General features: G+C 40.0%; 1 protein-coding gene across 6 annotated transcripts in view; it reads right to left on the reverse strand.

Annotated features, from left to right (window-relative positions):
• BTRC (beta-transducin repeat containing E3 ubiquitin protein ligase) overlaps nucleotides 1–27,746 on the reverse strand; it is a 115,883-nt gene that overhangs the window by 16,774 nt on the left and 71,363 nt on the right. For all 6 annotated transcript variants that reach the window (XM_014250527.2, XM_014250523.2, XM_088059867.1 and 3 more), the window contains 2 exons: nucleotides 6,376–6,607; nucleotides 1,686–1,872 (listed from right to left, as the gene is read on the reverse strand). In XM_014250527.2, the coding sequence (XP_014106002.2) occupies nucleotides 1,686–1,872; nucleotides 6,376–6,607 (419 nt within the window). The remainder of the gene's footprint in view (nucleotides 1–1,685; nucleotides 1,873–6,375; nucleotides 6,608–27,746) is intronic.

A 27,746-nucleotide genomic window follows, 5' to 3' on the forward strand; every position in this document is an offset into this window, starting at 1 on the left:
TCTGTTGATCAAAGAGATAACCAGAGGGCATAACTTGCTTGTGTCTAAGCAACCTCCAGCACATAGCACAAACCTGAAGAGGTGCAGTAACAGGGTGACTGTCCTTGAGATGAGAAGCAAAATTTTGCACCTGTCTTTTAGAAATGTCATGTGTATGACTAGTATTTGGAGCTAATGTTATTTCTGAAGTGTGGAGGGAGCAAACCCCAGTGATGCCTCAGCAGAAGATACTCAGCTGATTACACCATACTCCAAGAATGGAGTAGAGTAATTGGGAAGGGTCTAAACAGAGAAAAATGAAAATAGTTAGAGTACAAGACAACACATCATTATGGTTGGCTAGTGCAGCCAAAACATAGGAAACATGGTCATCTTCCAACACGGATAGGATTACTTCAGAAAGGAGAATGAGAAACTGTCCTGTTTATCTATGCAGGTTAAGTGTAACAAGTCAAAATGTAGCCTAGATATCAGGAAAACCTCTCAAACACTGAAGTTAGAAAGAGTTACAAAGTGAAACTGTGGAATTCCTTTTTTAGACATTGCCTGGGAACTCTCCATCAGTAGAGGATTTTAAGAACAAGACCAAGATTGGGGATGAATTAAGAAAAATCTGTCCCTGCCTATGGGAAACATAAAGGACTAAATGACCTCTCAAGCTCCTCTTAGGACATACCATGACCTCAACAGTAGGGAGGAAAAATGGCAGTCCTGGAGAGAATAAGGCACTAAAAGAAATGCCAAAGTTACTACTGCCACGCTTGTGTTTATTTTATACTTTTTAGAAACACTGCACTATTAGAGGAAGATCAAAGTAGTATTTATTTTTAAAGAATGTTTCATAATCCTGATTTACTTGCCTTTACTTCCTGAGACAAACAGTATAACAAAATTAACCATAAACCAGGGGTCTTTGTTTGCAACTCTGTATCTTTTTCTTTTTAATAGCAACCAAAATGCCTGAGCTGTCACTTTTATCTTGTTTATGAAATATTCATACCCAGTTTCCCTTCTGCCAACATCCTAGGGACACCCTTGGAAAAGAAAATTATGTATTAAAGGGTGCACCCCTGAGAGAGAAAGTTCTAATGAAATGTTAGCAGTGCAGCTTCAAACTTGAGTGAGACCTACATTGCAGTAAGGCTATTCCAGATGATTATTAACTAATCTATCTGCATTTCTAAAGTCCCCTATTCTCTGTGGTACCTACCCTCAGCTTCCAGTGTGAAAATTAAACAGATATCTAATAGTGAAAATCTGCTGAGGAAAACAAACAGACCTATCAGGAAAGAACTAATTCATAGCACATGCTCCCCCACTGCCACTCCTGAAAAAGCTCTTCTGCTCTAAACTGCTGACCGGTTTAGGGTTCTCACGAGGCATACACTGCTTCTTAATTTGAACTGAATGACAGCTGGGTGTAAAAATCTCAGTCCATATATCTCACTTGTCACAGTGGGGTAAGAGCATGGCCAGATGAGGAAGCTGAGGAAAAAATCCCCCACACTGCCACATAGCCAAATGATGCCCTAACTACACAAACCCTGATTTTTGGTGTAAGCAACTGTCAGGTTTGGAACCAACATGACGTTTCAGTGCTGAATAACCCTCTCCAAATACGGCTTGAAACATAACCCTTATTGTCCTGAATGCGAGCAAAAGAGGTGAAGATTCAGTTTCCTTACCATCCTCTCCTCTCTGACAAACCCCTCCACAGGGAATCTGTTCTGACCATTCTCTCAATGAGCTTCTTCCATAGCATCCCGTCAGATGTCACCCGGTACCACTCCTTGCACACCAGCTCAGCAGCACACAAAGATTTGGCATCCAGGTATGACAGAATGTTCTCAGCAATGTGATCCAATCCCCGAGCTGGGGGAGAACAACAACAACAGAAAAAACATTATTTGCTGGACAGACACAGAGTTTAAAACAACTCCCCCTGCTAGTACAATGATACACTCTCCTTCCATCTCCTCTTCTGCATGCAGAGCTGGACCAAATGCACAGAAGAGCATTTGAGGCTAAGTTCAGGAGTGAGCAGTCTTCTCCAACTTCCTTTGGACATAGCACAACAAGTCATTAAAAATAATAAAGAATCCAAGAAGTCATTCCAATCTATTTCGATGGGTTTTAGCACTAGGGGGATATTCTATGGATGGCATTTCCAACTCAGCAATGCAGCCCCCAAAATCTCTCTATATTAGGACCATTTCTCATCTCACTGCTACAGCTGTTCTCATGTTGAAATGGCTCAAAAGCTGTTTTTGCTAAAGCAGTAGCTTTTAAATGTAATGAAGAAAAAAATATATATTCCCAATGTGTGCCCTGAAGGGTAGTGGTACCTTTAGACAGGGGGGAGGGAAGGATATGCAGATGCACGTCAAGAGGGAAGGAGAGGCTGTGGAGGAGAAAGTTAAGCAGGTTTGCTAGTTTCATTTATTTTACTGGGTGAAGGAAAAATAGGCACCAAAATAATAAAATTTGCAAGTATTTCCCAATGTGAATACTAGGACTGACTTTACTTCAACATGTCTGGAGTGAAATGTAAAGCAACTGCCTGGTTAGCACCAAGCAACTCAAGGTAAGGTCTACATAGGGAAGGTTATGCTATGTTTCTTAACTGGATGGATGACATCAACAAAAATGTGTCCATACCGACTCAAATTTAATCAGAATCAAGACTTCAGAAAAACAAGATGCCTTTAAAATGTGAAGCTGTGCAAATACAGCTTCTCTTGAAGGCTGTTTACTTCACAAATGAGACACACCACCAAGAGATTATCTCAGTTCCCAGGTTAAATTTCATAAGCTTTGTGAAAGTTTAGACCACATCATCCCTCAGGCATAATGTTCAGTCCAGCCAAAAATGAAGCATGGCAGATTGGTATTACATAAATCTTCCCTCTTGTTCGCATTTGGAACAAAGTTAAATATTTATTTTCTTGCTTTTAAAACAGTCTCAAAGACCAGGCTCTGCTTGTGAGGGGGAAAGAAAAGGCAATAAATACATTTTTACAGTCACAAGTCTAGACTTCTGAAAACCGAAACTAGGCACAACCAGCTGATTTTGATCAGAGTTCATGATACACAAATGGCCCAACCTTTATTTCCTTAACGGAAAGATCTCAGAAGTATCTCCCACTGCATTAAAATGAGACAATTCAGCATGCCTCCTCCTGCTGCTTTCAAATATACTAAACTTAGAATACACTTTGGGTGAGACATTCTGCTCAGCATTTTATGGTTCAATCTTTATGTAGAAAAAGCATGTGAATGAAACCAGGCACAACCAGAGAGTAGAGAAAGAAGTCTGACATTTCTTATCTTTAGAGATACAAAATTAGATGTCAACCTGCAAAATAAAAGCATCATCAGCCTTTATTATGTATTTAATCTGAAAAGACATGTACAACCACTATTAAAAAAAAAAGTGCAAATTTAGATTGACCCCCTCAGCAAATTGCAGAAAGAGGGAGACAATGGTTAAGTGAATGTGAACTGGAATTTTCAGGAATTCCACAACTGGCAGGGTAGACATGGACATCCTGTTGCCCTGTTCCTGAAGCTTTGTGTGAAAATGGCAGATTTCCCAGACTGTGTTGCTTCCAACAGGCTTACAGACATTTATACACCCACCAGGACACTTAAAAATGCCTGCCTCCATAACATCCTTACAGGTGGCTTTAAGTCAGTAGGGTCACAGAATTAATTAATTTTATCTATGGAGAACAACTGGTGGCTTTAGGAAGCAGGGCTACACTGCAACACCTGGGCATAGCAAACCTCACCCACGTGCCCTTTCTATTTCATCAGCAGTTGCACTTTAGATCTTGGCTGCAATGAGGTGCTGTAACTACTGCCACATCCTTAAGTCATCCTTTGCCATTGATACTAGACCCTGTGCAGCAAAAGAATACTAATGTTTTGGCCTCTCTTCCTCATATTTATGATAAGTGGATGGGCAGAGCTATTTTGGCCTGGTTGCAAACTCAATTTTATTATTTTGTTTCTTAGGAACAGCACAACTCACTGAGGTATGTATCTAACAAAGCACTGCTTCCTTAAAATGGGAAAACTCTGCTCACAGAAGAGCTAAATGGATGTGAAACATGATTAGCCCTTCAGCCCTCCGAACCAACAAGAATGTCTCAGTTATTTCACACATGAAATCCTTATCAAAATGACTTTCCTCATAAAAAATGTTAAACAGCATGAAAATGCTAAGCAGAAGCCTTATTTTTCAGAAACTGAACGAACTTTGTAAGTACACAGCTAAGCTGTATTTTACAAACAACCTTAATTCTGTTCAAAGCACTGGGAAAATAATCTCAGCCAACTTTATATTGGCAAAACATGCCCAAGATCTAAAACTACCTTTAATTCTGGTCATTCTTTGGGACCATGCTAGGAGGACAGAGATAAGATGCCTCATGATTTTGAAGTAGCTTTATTGTTTTATTCACTCAAGGGGGAGAGCAGAAGAGAGAATGAAGTAGTAAAAATGAAATCAGAGTACTGAACACTTGAGAATTTCAGAAAGCTAAAAAATACTTACAGATTTTAGGGTTTTTTTTCATTATATGACTTACTTTAGAATTTTAGGCTCATCACTCTTTTCTAGGCTCTTTTCTAGGCATCACTCTTACCCTCCTCCCTTTCCATTTCCCTCATTAGAACCTGCTTATACTCAGGACATCCTGCACAGACTGCAGAGTCTGTGCCAGTGTAATTCCTTGACATTAATTTTCTCCCTTAGAGCTATATTCACTAGGACATTTGCACCTTGCAAATATGCAAATTGATGCACATACATTATTTATGCACACATTTCCCCCAACTATTAAAATACTCACATATTAGCTGCTTGATTCCTATTTATTCTGCATTCTGATAGAGTAAAATCAGCTGCTTCCTGGGCAACTGTGAATAGACCAGTAACAAATATGGTATGGCTAGGAAATTTGGAATGCTTCTACAAGTATTTATAGCACCTGCCCAAAATTCTCAGAAAAAGCCCTGTAGGAAGAAATTAACCAAGTGCAGTGAGATGTGTTGATTTCATGGGGTGCTTTCATGGGGTTCCGTGGAGAAAGACCTGGAAAGATTGTGTATGCAACTACATGTATACTTCAAAAGTGAGGAAACCAATGCAGTTTCCAAACACTTCCTATTTTTCTGAAACAGAGCAGCTCCACAAGTTATAATGCTGCTCTAAGTACATGAGATTATTGCCATTGGACTACTAAAAACTAACATAAAGCAGGTACTTAGCATAACTAACATTTTTTTTAATGCTACAACAGCCATTAGATTACTGGGCACAATAAGCTTAAAATCCAATGAGTCTACCTATTTAACTTCCTAGCAAAACTCCTGCAGTGCCTTTATGCTTTATACAATTCACAGTTAAAGATACTTTTTTCTGTCTTTTAGGGCTAGAATTTGTATTTCATGTTGAGAATTCCCTTCTGAAGAACAATCAAACTGCCTGAAGTTCAGCACTTCTCCAAAGGTATTCACAGAATAAGGTTTTGGCAAGAAACATCTTCTTCAACTGTCTGTTTAGAGACAACACCTGTACCACTCCTCACTCAGGTCCCTCACAAACTAAGGACCTATCTACCAAGGTATGATCTAATGGTCTGAAAAAATATGAGCAAAAGAGCCAGGAATTTCTGCTTGGTTCTGAAACTCTATTACTGTATATATCTGATCTCCCACCACCTTAGTTTTTCCATGTATAAGACAGGGCCAATATAAAACTGCATGTTTATACACACTACTTTATGTGTGCATTCAATGAAATCTGCCCAATGCCACATCTGAGAATAGCTGGGATAATATTTTCAATGGAAGGCACTAAAAAGGTGTAAAAACCAGAACACTTCCATCTTTTGCTCTTATGCCCTCCATTTTCTATTAGCAATAAACACATAATCAAAGCAACGGCTTCAGGAAGTTATTTCAGTAGGAAAGAGAGACAAATACCTAAATAAGAAAAGGGAAAACCTCAGCTGAGCAACCAGAAAGAGTAGTAGTTTTAATTTAAAAAAATTTCGTTATTCATGCATCGTTGTGGGCATTAAGAGCACAAGTACCTGCCCTGTGGCTTGGGATAACTACCCTTACAACACACAGATTAGCTATCACTTACTCCTAGACAAACCATGACGGTGTTAGATCATGCCTTGACACACAGTAGGATCACAAATTAAAATATTACAACATTTCATACTGGTATAGAGCTTTTCATTCAAAAGCTATTATCTGTTCTGCAAACTGATTGTATAAGAGACCTCTCCAGCAGGGCAGGGCGGAACAGAATAGTTTTTTGAAAGACAGGGAGCAAGCTCCCTCTGCCTGCAGAAATACCTGGCAGTGCAGTGATGAAGTCCCGCTGTAACATGGGTTTGAGGTATGAGTTTATGTGTCCGTGCTGGTAGTGACACATCTGGGAGATGAGATGCTCCACAAACTCCACCTGATCAGACTCGGACCACTGTTCAAAGTACTTGACGCAGAGCTCCTTCTCCTTCTCATAGCTTGCAGACAGTTTTCTTTGCTTGGGCACAATCATACTGGAAGTGCCATTGGCAAGTTTTGTCTGTAAACAGGAAGGACAGGAACAACCCAAATAACACATATGAGAAGAAACACAAGCAGTTGTACAATTTCTTATAGGAGGCAGACAATAGAAGGCAAAAAGCACTCTGACACACGAAAGCTGTCTGAGACCACATATCGCGGCCGGTGCCGCCCGAGCGCAGCCTGCACGACAATGCACTGCCTCATGCCAGAGCTGCACACAAAGCACTCTAGTCAGATGGGAAACCTTCAGCAGCAGTTTAACATAAACACAACTTTATTTAATATGTAGACAGTAAAATACATTTGGATTCCTAATGTACATATACCATTTACTTCAATGCACCAACAGCAAACTGCATTTGTACTCTGTAGCATGAACTACTTTGTTTTTTTCTTCTAAAGAATGGATTGCTGCTAAAATTCATAGGGAATGCATGAAATGGATGAAAAAAAAATGAATTATACCTTGAGAGCAAAGCCAGCTAAAATACACCCTGACATTTGGTAAATACTTCTTTCACAGAATAAAATATTTTCAACTTTCTGAGCACTGTTAATATCTTGTCAGAAGGAGTCAGCTCAAAGAAGAGTTTCAGGGACAAAACAGAACACTGACATTTCAATTTACTACTTGATAGTAAGATATAAATTCTGCTTTCTAAATGATTTAACTGGAAGAAAAGTGCACATTTTGCATTGCAAGGGTATCCTTTGTCCAAATAAGATTAACCGTTTGCTGGGAAATTATTTTTTCTTATGCTGGTCAAATAGTTCCTATTTTCTGCTAAAAATGTGATTTTCTCTCTTTTATTGCAACAGTTTAGCACCAGACAGCATTATAATAACAGTCAATATTATTACATCATTTTTATTGTCAAAATACACACAGAGGTTCTTCATTAATTATCAAATAATTTACAGGTATAAGAACACATAAAACACTGAGGCAGGGATGCCATATTTTTGTTCTATAATGATAATTCCAAGCATCAACCTTGCCAGGGAACCTTATTAAATTTAAGTGGAAAAAAAAAAAATGAGTACCTAAATCTCTCTGCAAAGACATCTAATGAACTAAAAGAAATACAATGATTAATCAATTTTACAGGAAAAGGAAAAACAAGAAAAAAGCCCCTTTTCAGCAAGTGCCAAAACTATTTAGAGACCACAAAATTTAGTTATCAATAGTAAATTTGGAATGCAGAAGTTTCTCATTTCTCAGGAGTAAATAACTCCTGAACTTCAATACCTCCCAATCCCAACAGTAATTCTGATTTTGGGACACCAAAATCTTGTAATTTTAAAATCTACATAACTGATCACCATATAAATTTAATTTTCTTAGAGATAATGCACCTAAATACTCTTTTCAACATTTCTGGAGAGCTGGACCTTCCTTTGGTAGAAAAATATAGTAAACAGCTGTAATTTTTAACAAGCAGCTTCTTCTATTTCTGGATTATAGTTTGACTTAAGCTTCTTTGAGAACACAGAATAAGGTGATCACACCATCAGTGCTCCACTGTGTAGCTATTTTCAAGTTTACCCCTGTTCCCCCCTGCAAATGTGTGGCTGTGGGTGGCTGTGTCCAGCAAGATCATTCAAGACAAGGACAGAAGGACAGCAAGTTACAATTTCATTCAATCCTCACGTGGACAGCACTGACTGCTGTGACTTGCAGTGACTGCAAGCAAGTTACAGAGCCAGTACTGGGCAGCAGGAACAAAAAACTCTTTCTTGGGCCAAGACAAATCACTAAAGAGACTATGGGCATCAAGTCCTGCGTGTGAAAGACTGGACTTTTTCTAGCGAAGTCCGACAGTACTTAAGGGCCAGGCAAAAGGTGATTACCAGACGAGAACATCTGTGTTAAGGGATTCTGGTAATTTTTGCCGCAGTTAAACTGCCTGCAAAACAGGCATCCCAGCAAAATGCCAGATTAAGACAGTGGGGAGATATCATAATCTACAAACTTGATCTCCTTTAATTTCTCATTTTGTTTGTTGTGCACCTTACAAAACAGCTTGTCTCTAAAAAACATTTTTTGAAAGCTTACACATCTGTCTTCTAATTTGAGAGACTGTGAAGTCTGCCTGATATGCTGAGGCTGAGCGGAGTATACAGCTGATGTTCAAAGGACACAAAGGTGCAGCTCCTTTCACAGGGTGGCACCATATTCTGGCCTTTCCTTGCCTTCTGAACACCCTTCTCCCAGCAGCCTTCAACTCCCCAGTTTCTTCTAAAACATTGGTTTGTGGTATCAAACAGAAGTTGTAACATCTGCAAATAAAAGTCATGGCTTATGTGTGTACAAATAGATGGTTTAGATGGGACAAAACAATTAATTCTGTCTGAACACAGGCTCCTTGGATAGGAATAATGAGTAAATTAAAGAATCCATTGACCAGCACTTTTAACAACTCTGGAAGTGAAACTCCAGATTTATAAAGTGGTTCTGCTAAGAAAAGCATGTTGCAGTGTTTATGTCCGAATCAGTGGACATGAGAACACCATATTTTTTAGGTTCATACTTCAGCTGCATTGTTACAATGTCAGCTTGAGACCCGGTTTGCACCCTTACCTGCCCTGGTTTCCCACCAAAAGGAGTGAACATAAGCCCAAGAGGTGTGCTCAGCAGGTCCTATGGTTTGTGCAAGCAGGGGACCAAGAGAACAGGATATGCCATGAACACACCAGTTCTGCCGAATAGAGACAGGTAAACTGACAGGGTTCTCAAATCACTCCAACTATAGTTTAGAACAAAAGTCCCAGAATTTGAATTTAAAGATTCCTGAAAATCCACTGGCAGTTCAGTGAAAAAGGCCTATTACAACAAAAAAAGCAGCAACAAAACAACATCATCAAGCGTCTGTATTATTGAATCACCTACAGCCTCCTCTGTCTCTTAACACAATAATCAGGCCTCACTTGAAAAAGAAAAACCTGTTCCACTTGCCATCCACACTGCTAGGGTAAATATCCACCCAAATGCACTGTATACAATCACATTTTTTATAAGCTTCACTTCCAAAAATGGCAAAGAAGAATAAGCACTGGTAGTTCATCATCTGGGAGGAAATTTGGGTATAACAGAGAAAACCACTAACTTGGAACAGATGAAGCTTCACCAACTCTTTTTCACAAAGCCCTGTAAGTGAGGGCTGAGAGGTGCCCCAGCTGGCTCTGGGCACCATGACTCATCTGCAGGAATGGCAGAGGTGTCCTCTGACAATGCTGAGCCTGAGCTCATAAGCTGTGCCAGGAAACCCAGGGGATTGAGTGCCTCAGGTTGGTACGAGCTCAGGGATCTACGTACTATGCTCCACTGCAGCCCGTAATTACAAGACCATTTCTCCAAATGGCTACATTTAACACAAAGCACATTTGTATGCCCAGTGAAGTAGAAGAGGACTAATATATGAAAGGACTTTAATCTAAATAACGGCTTGCAACTGTAGGAAGGTGCAATATTTCAACACAGATAAATAAAGACTGGATAAATCTACTGCTTTGCATATAAAACAAACCAGCTACGGCAAATTGCAGCTGTAAACCCATATATGACAACCAAAGTTACTTTTGGTTTCGTTCAGTGCAAGGGACCAAGGAGCCTCCTAAAGCACAGAAAAAAACCAAAACCAAGCAACTTCCCTGACTGTAGTACAGCAATAGTGTTTACCCACCAACACGAGTGGTCACAACTTTTATGTCTTTTTAAAAAAAATTACATTGCTCTAGTCATTGCAGAGGACTTTGTTCAGGCACCTTTCACAGGACAGATGCATTCAGCTTTTGTGTTTCTCAATGCAAGAAGACATCTCTTCAAGTCACAGAGAAACTGTCTCCTAGAATATCAAGAATGGCTTAAATGATCCCAGCAAGATTTGGGACCTTCTGAATGTTCAAGACATCTTCATGATGAAGCTCTAAAAATACTGAGAGCTTAGACCACCACTGAAAAATTCAGCTTCTCTGTAGATAAAAGGAAAGGTCTTCTCTTTCATGTTCTAGTACCAACAGGTCATTCTGGGCTTTTTCCCTCCTTCCTGGACTCACAGGGACTACAGGCTCTGACACAGACAAATGTCCTTTACTGCTTCTCTGCAATTGCAGCATTTCTCCTCCAATTGCTTGCACTGCCCGTTGTGGTTAAGTCACTGATCTAGACAGAACCACCTTAACAGGAATTTTGGATGGGTCTTAGTGAAGGGGAGGAAAAAAGAGGACATAATGTTTAATTATAAGAAATGATTGAAATAGGCACAGACATACCCCGGGTGCCTCTGCACTGCAGCAAGCTCTAAACTTGTTATCGTTAATGGTTTAAATTTCACTGTGCTAATCATTTCAGGACACAAGCCTTTCTTGATAATCTAATGAATTATTCCAACATCCTTCAGCAAAAAAAATCCTCCATGACAGCACTAATTACAAGACGTTTTCCCAGTGCTTATGTAAAATATGACAGAGCAGCAGCTTAGGGAATTGCAGAAAACTGCTTCTAATTTCCACTGAGAAACTGACAAACACCTCTCTTTCATCTCTCCCAGCTCTCAAGTAAGATTTAACTTTCTCATTTAGTTAATTACCGAGTGAGGATCATCATTTTCCCGGATCGGAGCGGCACAGAGCCTTTATCGTGTTAACTTGTGAACTTGATCGATGGCTGCTGCTAAAACTTAATAACTTCACCCCCTGGCAAATTGTAAGATAAATATAATAGGAGAAACTCTGACAGTAAAAACCTGCCAGAAATGAGCGCTGTGTTTATGTTTCTTTGCAGGCAGCAAAAAAACAACCGACAGCTTATTACTGGGTGCGTGTTACTTATATTTAAAAGACTCCAGGCAGTTAACTTTCTGCGTACTGTTCAAACTTTACTCACAAGATAAAAGACACTGGGGGAAAAAACCCAAGCAATGGAATGACAAAGAAAGGAACCACGGAGGTGTATGTCCAGGGGCCAAGGAAGGTGGGGAAAGACAAGAACTTCACAATGAAAGCAAAGCCATGCTTGCCTCTATATCCTGAATATTCTTCAAGATTGACCACATAAAAAATTCCCACAACTGTGAATCCAAACATGAAACTATTTTCACCAGCAGCAAAAGCTCAGGAATTCTGGATCAAGTTAGAAGCATGTGGGAAAAGCAGAAGGATTAGGAAGTACCAGCATGGCCATGGGACGATTTGGTTGATGCCTGAAAAGGTGCTCTTAGCCAGAGAATCTCAGCCCAGCTGCCTTTCCCAAAGTTACTTGTGCGGCCATGGAATTGCTTGCTACTGCTCATGATGAAGTAGCACTCAATGCCACAACAATGTAACCACAGCAATGTAAGAAAAATGGTGAAACAGAGCTGAGGTATTCTAGCCTTCCATGCTAAAGGCAGAGATAGTTACTTGAGAATCCAGTTCAAAGGGTGTTTTTTTCCACTGCCCAAAGGCAGTGGAAATCCTCTTAATTAAGAGGATACAGGTTCAATTTCTATGGCAGGCTTCTTCTTTTTTAGGCTTGCAATTACCAAATGCTGCAGAACTGATTCCCAGACTGCCAAGGCTAAGAAAAGAGGTAAGTTCCTTTACAGATCCTCACTGGCAGCTTCCAATAAAAGAACTCCTTTGCTTTGAGAACTGGGGGGTGGTGAGGGGGTTGCCTCACCATAAAAAACACGATCTCATGAGCCATAGCACCTGAGAGACATGAGTAGGGCAGCCAGCTCCTCATTTTTCTCCTTTGCAGGATGAACCTGCTTTTCCAGTGTTTGAGTTGACAGCAAGGCTACAATGCTAGGTCATTAAACAACTCACTCCATTTACTTTTATTTTAAAAGCTCAGTTTAGAATCTACCCATTTCTGCCTGCCTCCATCTCACATAACAGCCTCTGTGAGGTTAACCATGGGTTTAGCTCATATATGGACTTACTCGCTCAGTACTGAATTACTTTCCACGCTGCAAAGCTCACTGAAACATTCTGAAAAACGAACATAACCCACAAGTAGATGATCATCAATCACATCTGAGAGTCAAAAAGAAACCACCATGAAAGAAACTGCAGCATCTCTACTGTTTATTTTCAAGAGAAAATTCAAAACACACATACTGAATCTAACAGCACCCAAGGAATTAGCAATTTTGCTTCTCTGGAGCTTTAGGCTGCTTGTCCACATCTGGTTTCTAATCACACTGCAGAAAAGCTTTGTAAGAAAGGATACATCCAGATGAAAGATCACGGGAATTACACTGGACACAGCATCCCAACCTGCTGCACTTTCTGAAATCCTGGGAGGGCAATAGTTTTCAGAGGTACCATCTAAGTACCTATGATATGGTGTCAGCCTGGAGGGCACCTGGCTGAGGATATTACCTCAGACACAGAAGAAAAGGAAAGGGCTGATTTTGTTCAGGGCCAGGAAAAGCTGCAGACACCAGAGAAGTAACATGGGGAGTCTCTCTAGGGACTGGGGAGACAGTACTGAGCCACGGGCACTTGCACATAGGCTACACAAAGAGCACCAGTAACACCTTGCTGGATAAGATGCTCCCCTCCCACACTGCTACACAGTAAACAGTAAAAGGGAGAGGAGATTAAAAAAATATTCTTTTAAGCTAATACTTAATGTTTCAGACAGGCTAATAAAGTTTAACTGTCTGGAATCTCACAGCTCTTACTGTAAAACTTTCCTTCGATATAGGTCTCCCACCTAAATTTTAAGTGTTGACAAAAACCTCCAAAATAAAATTTTTCTGATGCCAGCAATGGATGTGAATTGGGAGTCCCTCTCCTCCTCCTCATCTCCAAGTTGTCTTTGCAAATAACCAGCAGTGATGAGAAATCTGCTTGCATCAGCAGAGCACTGGCATATGTTACTTTCCCAAACTATGATCCCTGACCAAATGCATATCAAGACATTTGAGGGGGAGGACAGGCACCATCACTCTTAAAGAGACAGATTACAGAGCACACCTTTTACTAGCTGTAAAGTGATCATACATAAATTTCAAAGCAGACACTCCAGTAACAACAAATCTCTTCCACTGGAAACCATCAAAGGAAATGCTTTCTTCCTTGGCATGGCTATCAGAACCAGAGCTGCTGGGACCATTACATGTTATTACTGTTAATGGAGGGAAGGAATATGCACATTATGACTTGAAGAACCAGTCTACTAAAGTCATCAGGTAATGGCCAGTAGCAGCAAAGTGTTCATTTATATCAGGGAGAGGCATAAGTAAACAATGCTCTAAGCAGCAGTTTCATAGTTTTCTGGAACAGTTGCTTCTGTTTTTAAAACACTCAAGCATGATCTACTGCCTGAGTGAAGTTACTCTTTACAGGTGTTACTGCTGATTTTCTTCTTGCTTCAAGTGCTCCCTCAATTGAGAGAGAAAGGCAGCCATGAACAGGTAGATGGACTCAAATGGTTCAAAACATGGCTGAAGTAACAGTGAAGACTGATACCACTGTGAACAACACAAAGAGAGAGAGAGAGAATGACCCTTAAAACCTGTTATCTGATCTCAATAACACTACTGAGATTTTCAGACCACTTGGTTCTTCCTATGTAAAGCTTTTAGCACCAAGAAACAGAAGCCCTCCAAGATGGCTTACTCAGTTGTATTTTCAGTGAGTTTTTCCTTTGAGATGCATTTTGTTATCAACAACAAAGAGGGCACATATGCACCAAACTACTAGGCCAAGGCAATGTGAGAGATTCAGAACTGGACATCAGGAATATACATGCTGGATATCATATAATATTTGCCAGCTACAGGAGTACTACGTATTTCAGGCATACCAGAGAGATAGATGTAACAAAGAAAAACCCAGCAGCCTTCTGAAAAAGCACAAGATTCATGTATGTGCTCTGCTCCCATTGCAAATGCACTCCTTGGATCTGCTGGAGGAGTTGGCTACATGAGCACTCCCTAAACTATTTCAGTCAAAATAAGCTTGTTAGCAGAGACCTGCTATTTAAACTGTCTACACTAAAACACCTCATCTTAACTGAGAGCAGGTTTGCAGTTTTGCTGACAGATCCTGGAGGGCAGCAACCTGCAGCAGCCAGGCAAAGGCTGCATGGTATTCTTTTCCACCTGTACAGCCAGATCTAGAAGAGGACATCTGAGCAACTCACACTGGCTGATACCAATACTATTGCTATTAGCAGCCACCACAGAGGCACTTGTAAGACAAATCCATTAAATATTCTGTACAGCGCTAAGTTAAAGCTGGTCAGTGGTCTGCAGCCAAAATCTTGAGATTTTGTCTTGTAGTGGTCCTATAACCCCTACAAGGTCATCCAATAACCCTCTCTTGCTAATGAGCATTGTCTTCTCCAGATGAGCTGTTCTGCTAAACTTCCAGTCAAACATTACCTTCCTGGCAAAGCAGGGTGATTCCCATGGAGGACCTCTAGGATTGCCAAGGAAGATGGATGTGTTTCACCTGGAGAAGACTGGGGGTTATCCACCAGCTTTCCACTACCTAAAGGGAGGTTCAGAGGAAAGAGAGACGGAATCTTTTCAGAAGTGTGTAACGACACGAAGAGGGGCAACAGCAACAGGCTGTAGCAATCAAAGCTCTTGACATTAAAAGGAAGACATTCAAAATATGAGTGGACAAAATTCCAAGCAAAATGAACTGGTTGTGAAGTAATCCTCCTCTGAACAGGCAGCTGAACTACAGACCTCCAGAGGTCCATCCTACCTTGAAGTTTTCTTTGACTTTATATCTCAAGATTAAGATTGATCTTAAAATATAAGATTGTGTTGGTCCGTTCTTTCATTGATACCTGATAAGAGATTCATGACCTGAGGAACAGACTCCAAATATACATGCTAAGGACAATGAATTCTGTATCTTCAGAAACAGCATTAAGTTGGGTTAGGCCAATTGCTGCTGCTATGTGAAAGCACATGACAGAAGAAAGGCAGGAACTAGGACCCTCTGTTACAGCAAGTGACCAGCTCTAACCATAACAGCACTTCAGGAAGGCATATGCAGCTCCACAGCTGAGCAGACTGCATTCGTATCAGCTGACACTCAAATTGCATAACCCAGAGGCTCAAGTCACAAACTGTTCCACCAGGGATTCCTCCTGGAATCAGGAGGAATCACCTAATTAGGAATCACCTAAAACTCGGTGTTTAGCTGCCAATAATCTTTCAGAAAAATACCTCAAACTAAAGGAGGGAGGGAGCTTTCCATTATTCTTCTCATTATATTAGGCTCAATCAAAGTGGATGTGTTTGAATGTAGCATACAAACAATATAAATCCCCCAGTAAATTGTGGCAAAACAGAACTGCTAGCCTCACTTGGTCCTTTAAAATACTGTACTTTCCACACAAAGTTCCTTCACACAAAGCCATGATTCTGCTATTCCTTTTAGTGAGTTTGTTAATAAACAATGAAAATAGTATCAACTCACCTATATTTCCCTTTCTACAGATAAAAACCAAGTTTCTTTTTTCTTTTTTTTATATCCCATTTCTGAGAGTTACTTTCCTATCATATCAAGAATGTTATCAGTGTGGAGCATATGAAGTGAGAAATCTCTCCCATCCTCATGCACTGATGCATCCGATTTGTAAATTTATCTAACAACCACCAATGTGTTCTATAACTTCTACTATAATAATTGGCTAAACATCTAAGAATCTGTTACATGCTGAGTAAAGTAGCTTCTGCTTCCACCACTTTAAGATGTATTCTCTTTTAAATACCATTAGGTCTTTCATGGTTAGAATTTTTCTCCTTTGCAGAAGGAAAAGACTATTAGCCTTTAGCACTCAGTATTTGCTAAACATCTCTCTGATACTACTCACTTGTTTTCTGTATTTTCAGGTAGCTCATAATAGCCTGTATTAAAGCTAATAATAGTACACTTACAAACATAGTATCTGTATCTTCTCATCTAGGAAGGGCAATTTGGGCTCATGCCTGGAAAAACCATATGCAACCTCCTGCTATAAAATAAAATTAAAACATCAAAAACAGTCAACGTTTCCTACCACAGCCCAAACTCTGAGATGCACCACTGACAGCCTGTTCCTCGATCGAGGGGTTAGAGCTCCCTCTAGCACTCTACAAACAGAAGAGCCATAGATGCCAAGCTGTGACTGACTGATCCCAGTCAAAGCAGTCTTGGGTAACGCTGTTTGTAATTTTCACTTGATTTACTTTTTTTGTCACATGCATAATTAACACATCCACTAATTTATCTGAAATTCAAGAGAAACAAGTATCATTAGAAATTTCCTCTACAACTGATTAAAAATACTCAGATCACTATAATTATCTTATCTCTATTTTAAAATGTAATTTAGGACAAGCTGAAGGATTATCATGTCAGCTGTGTGTACAACGTGAAATGTAACAAGAAATTAAATGAAAAAGTTGCTGAAAATTTTCAATTTTCATGGCATAAAGAAAGTCTTGCTACTTCACCCACCTTTTGGCTGACAAACATCCCAGCACAGCTGACTGCAGTTGTGAATTACGTGTTTCTATTTCACATTAAATATTGAGTAATGCCACTTAAGTAAAACTAAAAACATGTAACACTGCTGAGTTCTGCACAATGCTGAAGACAAAGAAACATCTCACGACAGAAGGAGTGTCAGGCCTTTTCTATCATGGGTTATTACTTATTAATTCTTGATAAACTGAAAGCTGGAAGTACAAATGTAAAAATGAAAAAGGGAAATGGGAGCCAAATCTTTCGAGTTTTACTCCTAACTCTCCCACTCCCTTCCTGTGCTGCCATAGGCAAGTCACTCCATTTCACAAGTCTATCAGTTAAATAGATGTGTCCCAACACACTTCACACAAAGCACTGCTTAATGTTGGGAATGAAGCCTCTGCACCAAAGGTGCTTGTTGAGGGCAATGCCACAAGGTGACACCACATCACACAAGTGTAAACTTCCTCTCAGGTGTCAGCAAACAAATCTGTCATGTAAAAACTAAACAAAACAGAACCCAAACAAAACATGTAAAGGCATGGTCTCACTTCACCAGCTGGAAAAAATGCAGCAGCAGTAATTGTTTCCACAGCCTTCCAAAGCAGAACCAAAAGCCAAGTGTGTTATCAAAGTTTCATGTTGAGTTTTCTCAAACTGAGACACACAGATAGCACTCCAAAATCAATACAGACATGGCAACAACTCATATCCCAAAGGTAAGTGCCCTAGGGAGGATATGCTTTGGGTAAGTTTCTTTACTCATCACAGCAATTCTGACATGTAACCATTGGGAGACTTCAGAACACCTCCTGGGTTTAGAAGTTTGTGATTTTAATATTTGTATGTGACAGAGATGAGGAAATACAGTAGGATGTGCTAGGCGATCCACAGCTACGTTTTTATGCCTCTGACAAATCCAATAAGAAAGATTAGAAGTAACTAGACCCAAGTAGATGACAGAAGCACCTGACCAAAACTTCCCAACATTGCCTGCTGATGTCCCTCAGTCCCATCTGACAGCTGTCCTTGCCATTTTGGGCCCGAACTCTGTACACAGTCCTGCTGCTGCACCCAAATCCTGACACACAGACCTTCCTCCTGCACTACAGATGGCATCCAAGGCCATTCCTTTCATCCCCTTAAGAGGACCTGGAGAACAGCATTGGCAACAACTTCTCCCTCCCCACACCTCTTGCATGTGGCAGGAGAGGATTACAGTGTGACATCTGACCTGTCCAGCAACAGTGAAAGGACATCTCAAATGAAAGAAAGATCTCTGCAGTTGCAGATCTGTTGGTTGGGCTGGTGACCTTCAGCTGAGTGTCTCTTGGGCTGACACCACAATCGATCTGGTCTCCCCCCACCTCTACAGCACTGTGGCTTAGGCCTGAATGAGACAAGTAAAAGGTGGTGCTGACCACACTGCAGGAAAACAGAAGCAGCAGCTCCCCAAACATACATGACCAAGTACTGAAACTTTTGAGATCTGTGATTACTTCTGTATATTAACAGCAATATATCTCCCTTCCTTTTTGGAAAAGAGCTTGCAGCTGTTTTTGTGTCTTTGTTACTTCAATACTATCTAACTTGATGTGGTCCTTGGTGCTATGTTAGGAGACAAAGGTGGGCAACAGCTAGGACAAAATGTAGCCCTTCTTACGCAACACACATGCTGGCTTCACTTCTCGGTGCAGTCTGAGACCTCAAATTGTAGGTAGATACTCTGTAGATGTAAAACCCAGGAGAAGCTGGTACCTGGCAGTGGTGCTTACTTGGGAGTAATGAATTCAGTATTGACTCAACTGTGAGCAGAAGGTTGGACCACCTGAGGTCTTTTCCAACCTACGTGACTCTGTACTTCTAACCTCACTATCAAAGTTCATATACACTTGGTTTATGACAGGTTTTTGGATAGTTACAATTGTCTGATGTTGATATATTTAATTTATCATGAGCAAACTCTGGAACTCTTTTTAGAAGATGCTGTATAGAGAATTATATTTTAGTTAGACTTGCCAACTATATGGTTCACAAACCTTTGCTGTTCATTTTTTGCAGCCACTAAAGACCATGTTCTTCAAGAGTACTGCATATGTACCTGCCCTCTGGATTTACAAGTTGAGAACAAGCAGTATCCATCTGTTCAGACATCCAATACTGACCTTCAATTACATTCCTCCAACTATTTAAAATTTTTCAAAAACTGTTTATTTTTTTATGATCCATATGCTCTCTAGGAACTTCAGCTAATACTTTCCAAGAATTATTAAATTCCCAACATACCTTCACTTATGACCTGAACCAGTTTCAAAACTCAGGTTTTACAATTAATTAACTGCCTGTGAAGTCTAATCATCTGCAGTCTTCTAAATCAAACCTTGAAATACTCCCATTACAGCCCACCTCAGAACTATTTGGGATTACAAATTATGATCCAGAATAGGGCTGACAGATCTAAATCAACATGGCAGGAGAACAACCTGATTCAGCTCTGCAGTTCACACAATTTCATAAAATACAGTGACTTGAAAGAAAACAACAAATACACATAATTGGCATTAATTAAGAACATTTTTATTACCTACAATCAAAGACCTATAAGGAAGGTTTACTTGTCAGAGAGGGAGCTTTCTTTGCTGAGAAATTACAAGTCTTAGTTAATTAACCATCTAATTTTTTGTAGTATAGTTGTTAAGTGGTTTTCACTTTTATTTTCTTCTAAATGGATGTTAGTCTAAACACAAAAGCAGTTGCTTAAAGTGAGAGAAGTGAAGTCAGAAAAAAACAATGCTGAAATATTTTAGTCGTGTTTGAACTGAATTATCAGTTTGTCATCACTGTTACAAAGGTTACACTGTGTGCTGAGAAGCAACAGGAGTTTTTCAGGCTTCAATATTGTGAGAAGAAAGTTAAATCTGAACTTGTGCACACACAGTTAGGATAGACCTACTGTATTTCAAAAATTCAGGGCATCATAAAGGCAAGTTCACCTGTTGGGCACAGGACCCAAACAGCCCAGTTACATGAATTGAGCAGGTAAGGGCTACTTGCCAGTCAAGATTCATTATTATGGTAAAACAAGTAATTGCAGCCACTTAGAATACTATTTTCAGGACTGTGAGCGCAACTGCTTTTCTGCTCATTTTTAATTTCCCTCAACAGTAAGGTTCAGCAATGTATACAAGTGACTATTGCTGTCTCCCTCCAAGCTGCAGCCTCAACTAAGCCATCGCTTACAAGCAACAAGGGACTGCCTGCCTGCCTTGCTGAAGTTATCTTAGGTATGAGCTTCCACAGGCAGACTAATTCAAATCTATTTTTGTAAATTACAGATTGTGTTAAATATACATGAAGGAAAATATGGAACAGTTGCTTTTACTGCACAACATGAATTATTTCCCATTACAAATTCCCTCTGAGAAAACAATAAATTTTAAAACCTGCCAATTAGTGGCAGTGACTACTGATGATTCTGTATTCCAGTCAAGCAGTAGTATTTGCTGAGTACTGCACTGGGCAGAACAGTATTCCAGGAAAATCAGGGACCATGATACCTGACAATAACAAGTTGAAAGATACAGTGATTCATCCAAGCTTTCTTTTCCTTTTAGAGGGATGCAGGCTGCGTCACTACATCTGCCAGAAGGATTAAATCTTTACATGTATGTAAGATTGTCAATACCTGAAGTACAGTTCAGAACAATAATTTGACAACTTTTGCCTAAGAAAGAGTCATCAGAAAAGTAAATATATTCTTCCTAGAAAACGAAGTCCTCAACCACAAATGCTCAAACATCTTTTCCATTTCTTAAATCACACCACTCCCTGAGGACCATTCAATTTGTCCTAATAAAACAAAGCGGGTATGACAGCTCTCTAAAACTATATGTGGATAAACATAAAAAATGGAATAAGAACTACTAAAACAAAATGAAGAAACAAAGAACCAGTGGTACAATCTCTCCATGAATAAGCTAGGTTGGAAACTCTAGCAGGGGATTTCCAGCCATTAGAACAATTGGATTCTGGAAAAAATCTTTTGATGGAAACAATGGAAAACAAAAAGACTGCAGAGCAGACAACTGATTGCAAGATGAAATTTTGTAAGTTCACTAAAGAGACAAAGGAGGATCCACAAGACAAGAGGCTGGAACCAGTGACCTGCAAAGTCCCAAAAGGTAGAATCATGGAGGCTGGAAAATACCTCAAAGATCATCAAGTCTATCTATTAACTTTGCCAAATCCACCACTAAACTAAGTGCCACATACACAAGCCTTTAAAATACCTCCAGGTCTGTGATTCAGCTTTCCTGTAGCTTGTTCCAATGCTCCATAAACCTTTCAGTGAAAAAAGTTTTCATAATAGCCAATCTAAACCTTCCCTGCACAACTTGAGGCCATTTCCTCTTGTTCTGTTGCTTGTTACTTGGGAGAAAAGGCTGACCCTCACTTTGCTACACCCTCCTCTCAGGCAGCTGTAGACAGCAATAAGGTTTCCCTGAGCCTGAGACTCCTTTTCTCCAGGCTAAACACTCCCAGTTCCCTCAGCCACTCCTCACAGGACCTGTGCTCCAGGGCCCTTCATCAGCTACACTGCCCTTCTCCAGACTCGCTCCAGCACCTCAATGTTTCTCTTGTAGTGAGGGGTCCAAAACTGAATATGGAATTTGAGGTGCAGTGTTGTTAGAGGGCATGAAATACAGAGCGAAGGGCTCTGAGAATCACACACAGCCACAGGTTTTCATGAGGCAAAAAAGCCTTTATTTTGGGGTTTTTCAACCCTTTTATCAGGTATTCTGATTACAGGTTATCCTGATTGGCAGAATGAACAACACCTCCCTCATCCCATTGGTGGGACAAGAGAGAAAACACTCTCAGAACATCTGTGTCTTGTTTTGGGAAAGTAAAACCTTATTTACACAAACAATCCTTGAGAGAAGAAAAAGTTCCCAAAAGACTTTCCCTTGGGAACAATCAGCCCCTGAGAGCTTGAAATTCTCTCAGGTTCAGAAATTATGTCCACAGTGCAGCCTCATCAGTGCTGAGTACAGGGGGATGGATAATCAGTGTCCTGGTCCTGCTGGCCACGCTACTTCACATACAAGCCAGGATACCACTGGCCTTCTTGGCCACCTGGGCAAACTGCTGGCTCCTGATCAGCTGCTGTTGACCAGTACCCACAGGTCCTTTCCACTGGGCAGTTTTCAGCCATGCTGCTCCAGCCTGCAGCACCATGTGGGGTTGTTGTGATCCAAGTGCAGGACCCGGCACTTCACTTTCCTGAATCTCATATAGTTGGCCTTGGTACACTGATCCAGCCTGTTCAGATCCATCTGCAAAGCCTTCCCTACCTTCAAGCAGACCAACACCCCACCCAATTAAGTGTCGTCTATCAGTTTGCTGAGGGTACACTTGATACCCTTGTCCATATTGTCAATAATGATACTAAACAGAACTGGCTCCAATATTGGGCCCTGGGGAGCACCACTGGTAACTGGTGACCAGCTGCATTTGACTCCATTCACCACCACTCTTTGGGCATGGCCAGTTTCTCCAGGAGAATGCTGCAGGACATGACATCAAAGGCTTTACTGAAATCAAGGTGACACATTTACAGCCCTTCCCTTATCATAGATCAGGCTGGACAAGCAGGACTTGCCTCTAAGAAGCCTTTGCTGACTGGGTCTGATCACCTGTTTGTCCCATATGTGATGGAACGGAGGAAGATCTGTTGATGATCTGATGACCTGCCCTAGCATCAAGGTCAGACTCATGTGCCTGTAGTTCCCTGCATCCCCCTTCCAGCCCTTCCTGTGTAACAAGACTGGTAATGTCTTGTTCTGCAAGAGACATTCATCACTCCATAGCTCAGAGCACACCTGAAAAGGCGCAGATGCAAACTTGCTGACTGTTAACTAAGCAAACTGATTTTGAATGAGTGGAGAACATTGATGGGACTGTGGACTCCACTTTGTTAATACACAAAGATGGGGCTTCATTCCTCTCTCACGGATGACTGGAAGAGCTGTCAATTTTCAGTCTGGCATGTGCCCAGTGAGCTTGAGCCTATCTGAGATTATGAAATATACAACCTACACCTTTCCACCATGTGCTGAACAGCTGAGTTGCACATGACAGGCAGGAACACTACTTATTCTGGTGAGGTTTTATCCATTGATCTTGCCTCCAGGAAACTCCCAGGTAACTTCAGATTGCCCTGAGGCCATATTCATTGTGTTTGTCACTGGTTTCACAGGATATCCCTCATGGTATCTGATGCATTTATAATAAATGTATTACATGGGAACAGAGAATATCTCTTTTTATACCTTCACTATCTCCAGGTAAACTCTTACAGGATCTGGGACAAACTTTTAAGTTCTTCATTCATGTGATGTCTGGATGTCAGATGAAGATCCAGATGTGAGTAATGCAAGTGACCTTAGAGTCCCTGATATGGAGGCACTTTTGTTGGAGGAGTTGCCTTCAAGTCACTTACTGGGAAGATCAGGCTGAGATCTGCTGGGCAGCAAGATGTTGTAACTATGAACTCCATTTTCTCCAGGGCCAATCGTCTATTGTTTCCACAATTAGAAGAAAAGTTACATGGTTGATTTCAATATTGTTGATGTTTTGTGACTTTAAGTGACCAGTTATGTGGGTATAGACCGCAGTGGCTATCTGAAAACTCCTGGGATTGCAAAGAGCAAAAACTCAGAGAGGTGGCAGTTGGATTCCAGTACGATTCCAAATCAACTCTTACAACTACCAGGATCAAAACCTGCTCTGCCAGTTGATAGTCATTTACTTTGAGAGAAAGGAGATGGAGGCAAGTGTCTGACCTCCACACTATGTTGAGTCACTTGAGGTCCCATATAAGATGAAAAGTTCTTTACTGCAGTATCAGGAGACTCTGAAAGAAAATGTGTCTCAACCTGAGGACAGGATTTGAAGCTTGTTGATCTGGCTTTTCATATTAGAAGGGATTCCATCTGTCAGTACTTGATCCAAAGAAGTTACTATGGTAGTAAGTCTCCAGAAATAAAGGTGATTAACTATTTGAAAGTAAACTGAGGGCAAGACATCAGGTTGTCCTATGAGAACTGCTTTATTCTACTAAGCATTACTGTAGGATATGAGACTGCAGACTCGACAGTGCTGCTCCCATTTCTGATAACTTATGTATGCAATGTATAAATTCACATTTCTCTGACCCCACCTTCATGGGAACTACAAGATATATTTCAGGAACTAGCACTTTAAGATATGCATTAATTTCATTAGTACAGCTAAGGTTTTATAATCTCTTTAAAGACAAATCACATTCTAGAACACTTTATCAGTAACTGTTTAAAAAACCCTAATAAGTAAACTTACAAAATTATTTCTCTTAAGATGTTATCCTTGTGTTTTAAAGTTATTAACAAAAGGAGTTTCGTGTACTTACACTTTCTTCATATCCAAGAAACAAAATTACAATGTATCACATGTTGACTCATACTGCTTATATGAGAAGGGACAGTTAATATCAAGTGAAAATTTTGAATCACAGGTTTTAAAGTGTTTCACATATAGTAAATACTACTGCATTAAGAAAAGAAGGTTTTCTGTGGAAGGGTAATACTATATGTAAAAGAGTACAAAGAAGAGTACTAATAATACAGCTACAAAAAACATACAAAACCTTTTGATCTATGAAACTTGCTATTACTTTTCAACATGCAAAAGCCAGGCTAAATTGAGTCTGAAAACTGTAATTCTGTTAAACAGTTTTTATAGAAAATAAAAAAAAGAGAGGAATTTTAAAAAAATGTTGCTGATATTCTGTCAACAGCTAGTAGACAGTTTGCTAGCCCTCAGAGAGCAAAGAAAGAAAGAAACGATAACTGGATTAACTAAAATATAGACCTGACGAAGAAATTCAACACTGATAAAAACATACACTTGCAAAAGCCAAGAGCTAGAATGAAATTATTTTATTAGGTTCAAAAAGAATTAATATTGGCTCTATGTTCATTTTAACATATACATAAACATTAACAATCTCAAGGCTGCCTATTAATTCACAAGTGGCATATTTACAGTATTTATGATATTATACCCCATGTTGGGACATCCCATTACAGAGTCACGGTGGTAAGCTCCATACTTAAGGTGGATTCTGCAACACATCACATCTTTCCAGTTATTCTCCTGCAGTATGATTACTTTTGGGGCAAGAATTTACCACTTGGTTTCCGCCCACAGGGTAATCTCTGTGGAAACTGACAAACTGATTTAAGCAGCTGTGGAATAATTTACTGGGTCTTGAGTTTTATTAAAGGAGAACAAAAGGCTTTGAGAGCTTTTGGTGTTTTATGCCAGAACAAGAAGGATGTTTGGCTTAGTAACTGTTCAGTTTCTCTTAAACTTTCCTCTTGCCTCCCACAAGGATCATATTTGACTGCCATTTGAATGGAACCATTGCTAAGTGCATCTTTCCCAAGATTCATGTCTAACATAGCCCTTTAAAAATGTACATGGTCCTGGAGAGAGAGAAGATGCCACAACAGAATAAACAAAATAAAAACAGTGTTTAAATACAAAACATGCTTCAACTGATACCATATTTCAAGATTCCCAAAAATCTAACGAGGAAATGTTAAGCAGCAGTATCCTTTTACAGTTGAAAGAACTGAGACAGAAAAGCAGAATATGGTAAAGACAAAAGATACCTCAAAATCTGGGGCCATAATTCCTAATCTAATATTCCTCCTGCTTACTCATTGCTTACTACAAGTAAACTATTTCCTCCCTTTATTTCAGCTGTTAAAGTAACTTTTGAACTACTCTGCAAAAAAGCAATGGTGTGAGTCCAACACTCACCCCAAGAAACACTGGAAGGATTAATTAAGGTTTGTGAAGCACTGAAAGTGCAGGGGAAACCCCCAGGAGGAAGTCTGTATTTCCATATTCTGACCAGGACTTGAAAGGCATGCAATAAATACAGCCTGGGGCACAGAACAAGCAATACGAATAAAGTAAAATATTGAACAGCTGTTTGTTAAGTGAATACTATTTGTCCCACACACCAGACTTTATTTTTAGCCCTTAGGCTGCAGGGAGAGGGAGGCTGAAATAAAATGTTACTTTGAAGGGTTAAATAGTGGCAAAGTTATAAAAAATTGGAACTTCTTCTTACAAACAAGAATATTAAGACAACCTTTACAAGCAGAACTGCAAGCCCCGCTCATTATTATATTAGAAATACAACCGGTTAGATAATACAAAAAGTCTCTGATTTACCAGGTTAACATCTTTGTGGAGATGCAATGTCTTTCAGCCTATAAAAACTATGTAGACACCACCAAACTCATTCAAAGCCATCATTTTTTAAAGAGGGGTGAGAAGTAAAGAGCTTACTCTTAGAAAACTAGGAATGTTCCAAATACTACAGTAAGCAAAGATGGTGAGATCTGCCTGGAACTAAACCCCAGTGGAACAAACCTCACCCACAGCAGCTTTCCTCCCCAGCACACTGCTACCTACCTAAAGCAGGCAACACGAAGTTGCCAGTGGATGTGAGCTCACAACTCACACAAGCACGGCTTGCTGGGTGCAGAGCGCTGACTTTTGCCTTCTCTTGCAAACTGACAGGAGTTTATTTGCTTTTCAGCATCAGAAAGTGGAATAACTAAAAGTAAAGAGAGCCTGTGTGCTGTCTGGAAAAATGAAAGAAAAGCAGCACAGCTGCTGTGCCCAGTGACAGTCTCACTCTTCTACCACTACAACTTCCTTGGGAACTACAGGGAAGAAGAAAAGAATTGCCTGAAAACAATAATACAGAGAGTAAGGAATGAAGAACAGGAAGCGTGGTGATCAGAAATAGCTGCGTTCCCACTGCAAACATAATTATTTTCTAACATTTCTTATTTTCCTTTCCAGAAATTGCTCCATAATACTGCCTTTTTCCCCCCACATTTTTTTCTCCCTTTCCAAAATAAAGATTTTCCTACGACTGGTATTCAGAACCGACAGCCATTAACTCCAGTGCCTCCTTTTAGAACGTGCTTGAGAACACTGTGATTTTCTCAAACCACCAAGAAAAAAAAATCAATTCAATCTTAGCAATTACAGCAGTCAAATATTTTTAATTATGATTTCTTGTTGTTAAATGAATAAACAGAAAATACTGGGGCAAAAAACCACATTGGAAAAAAAAAACAACAAAAAGGAGCATTAGGAAATCAACCCAGTATTTGAGGTCTCCTCTTTTTTTGCTGCTGAAAGCCACATGGCACACACAGTATTTTTAACTGAGGAGTCTCGTTTCAAATATATGCTGAGGAATCTTATTTCAAACATATTCTAAATAAGGAGAGGAGTATTAAAACAAGCAGTCCCTTACTCTAATTTTATCCATCTCCCTCCTCTTCTTTCCTTGATGCAATGAAACTTTAACACCAAACACTGTCTCTCTCTCTTTTTTTTGTAAACAGTGATCAACATTTTCCTAAATGACCCCCAAAACGACCTACTTCGAATCTACTCATTAGTAACAGCCACGTTTGCAATATTAACCTGGACGTGGCTGTTTATTAAGATCTTTTAAGGGGGTTAGAATGAAGACACACTGCCGGTGTACAGGGAGCACAGAAGGGGTAATTTAAAACCCATGTTTTTCCTCCCCCTCACCGAAAACATGCCCA

Source organism: Pseudopodoces humilis, chromosome 9 (assembly GCF_049639895.1).
Source record: "Pseudopodoces humilis isolate 2021_Gansu_Grassland_sample_001 chromosome 9, ASM4963989v1, whole genome shotgun sequence".
Lineage (NCBI taxonomy): Eukaryota > Metazoa > Chordata > Aves > Passeriformes > Paridae > Pseudopodoces > Pseudopodoces humilis.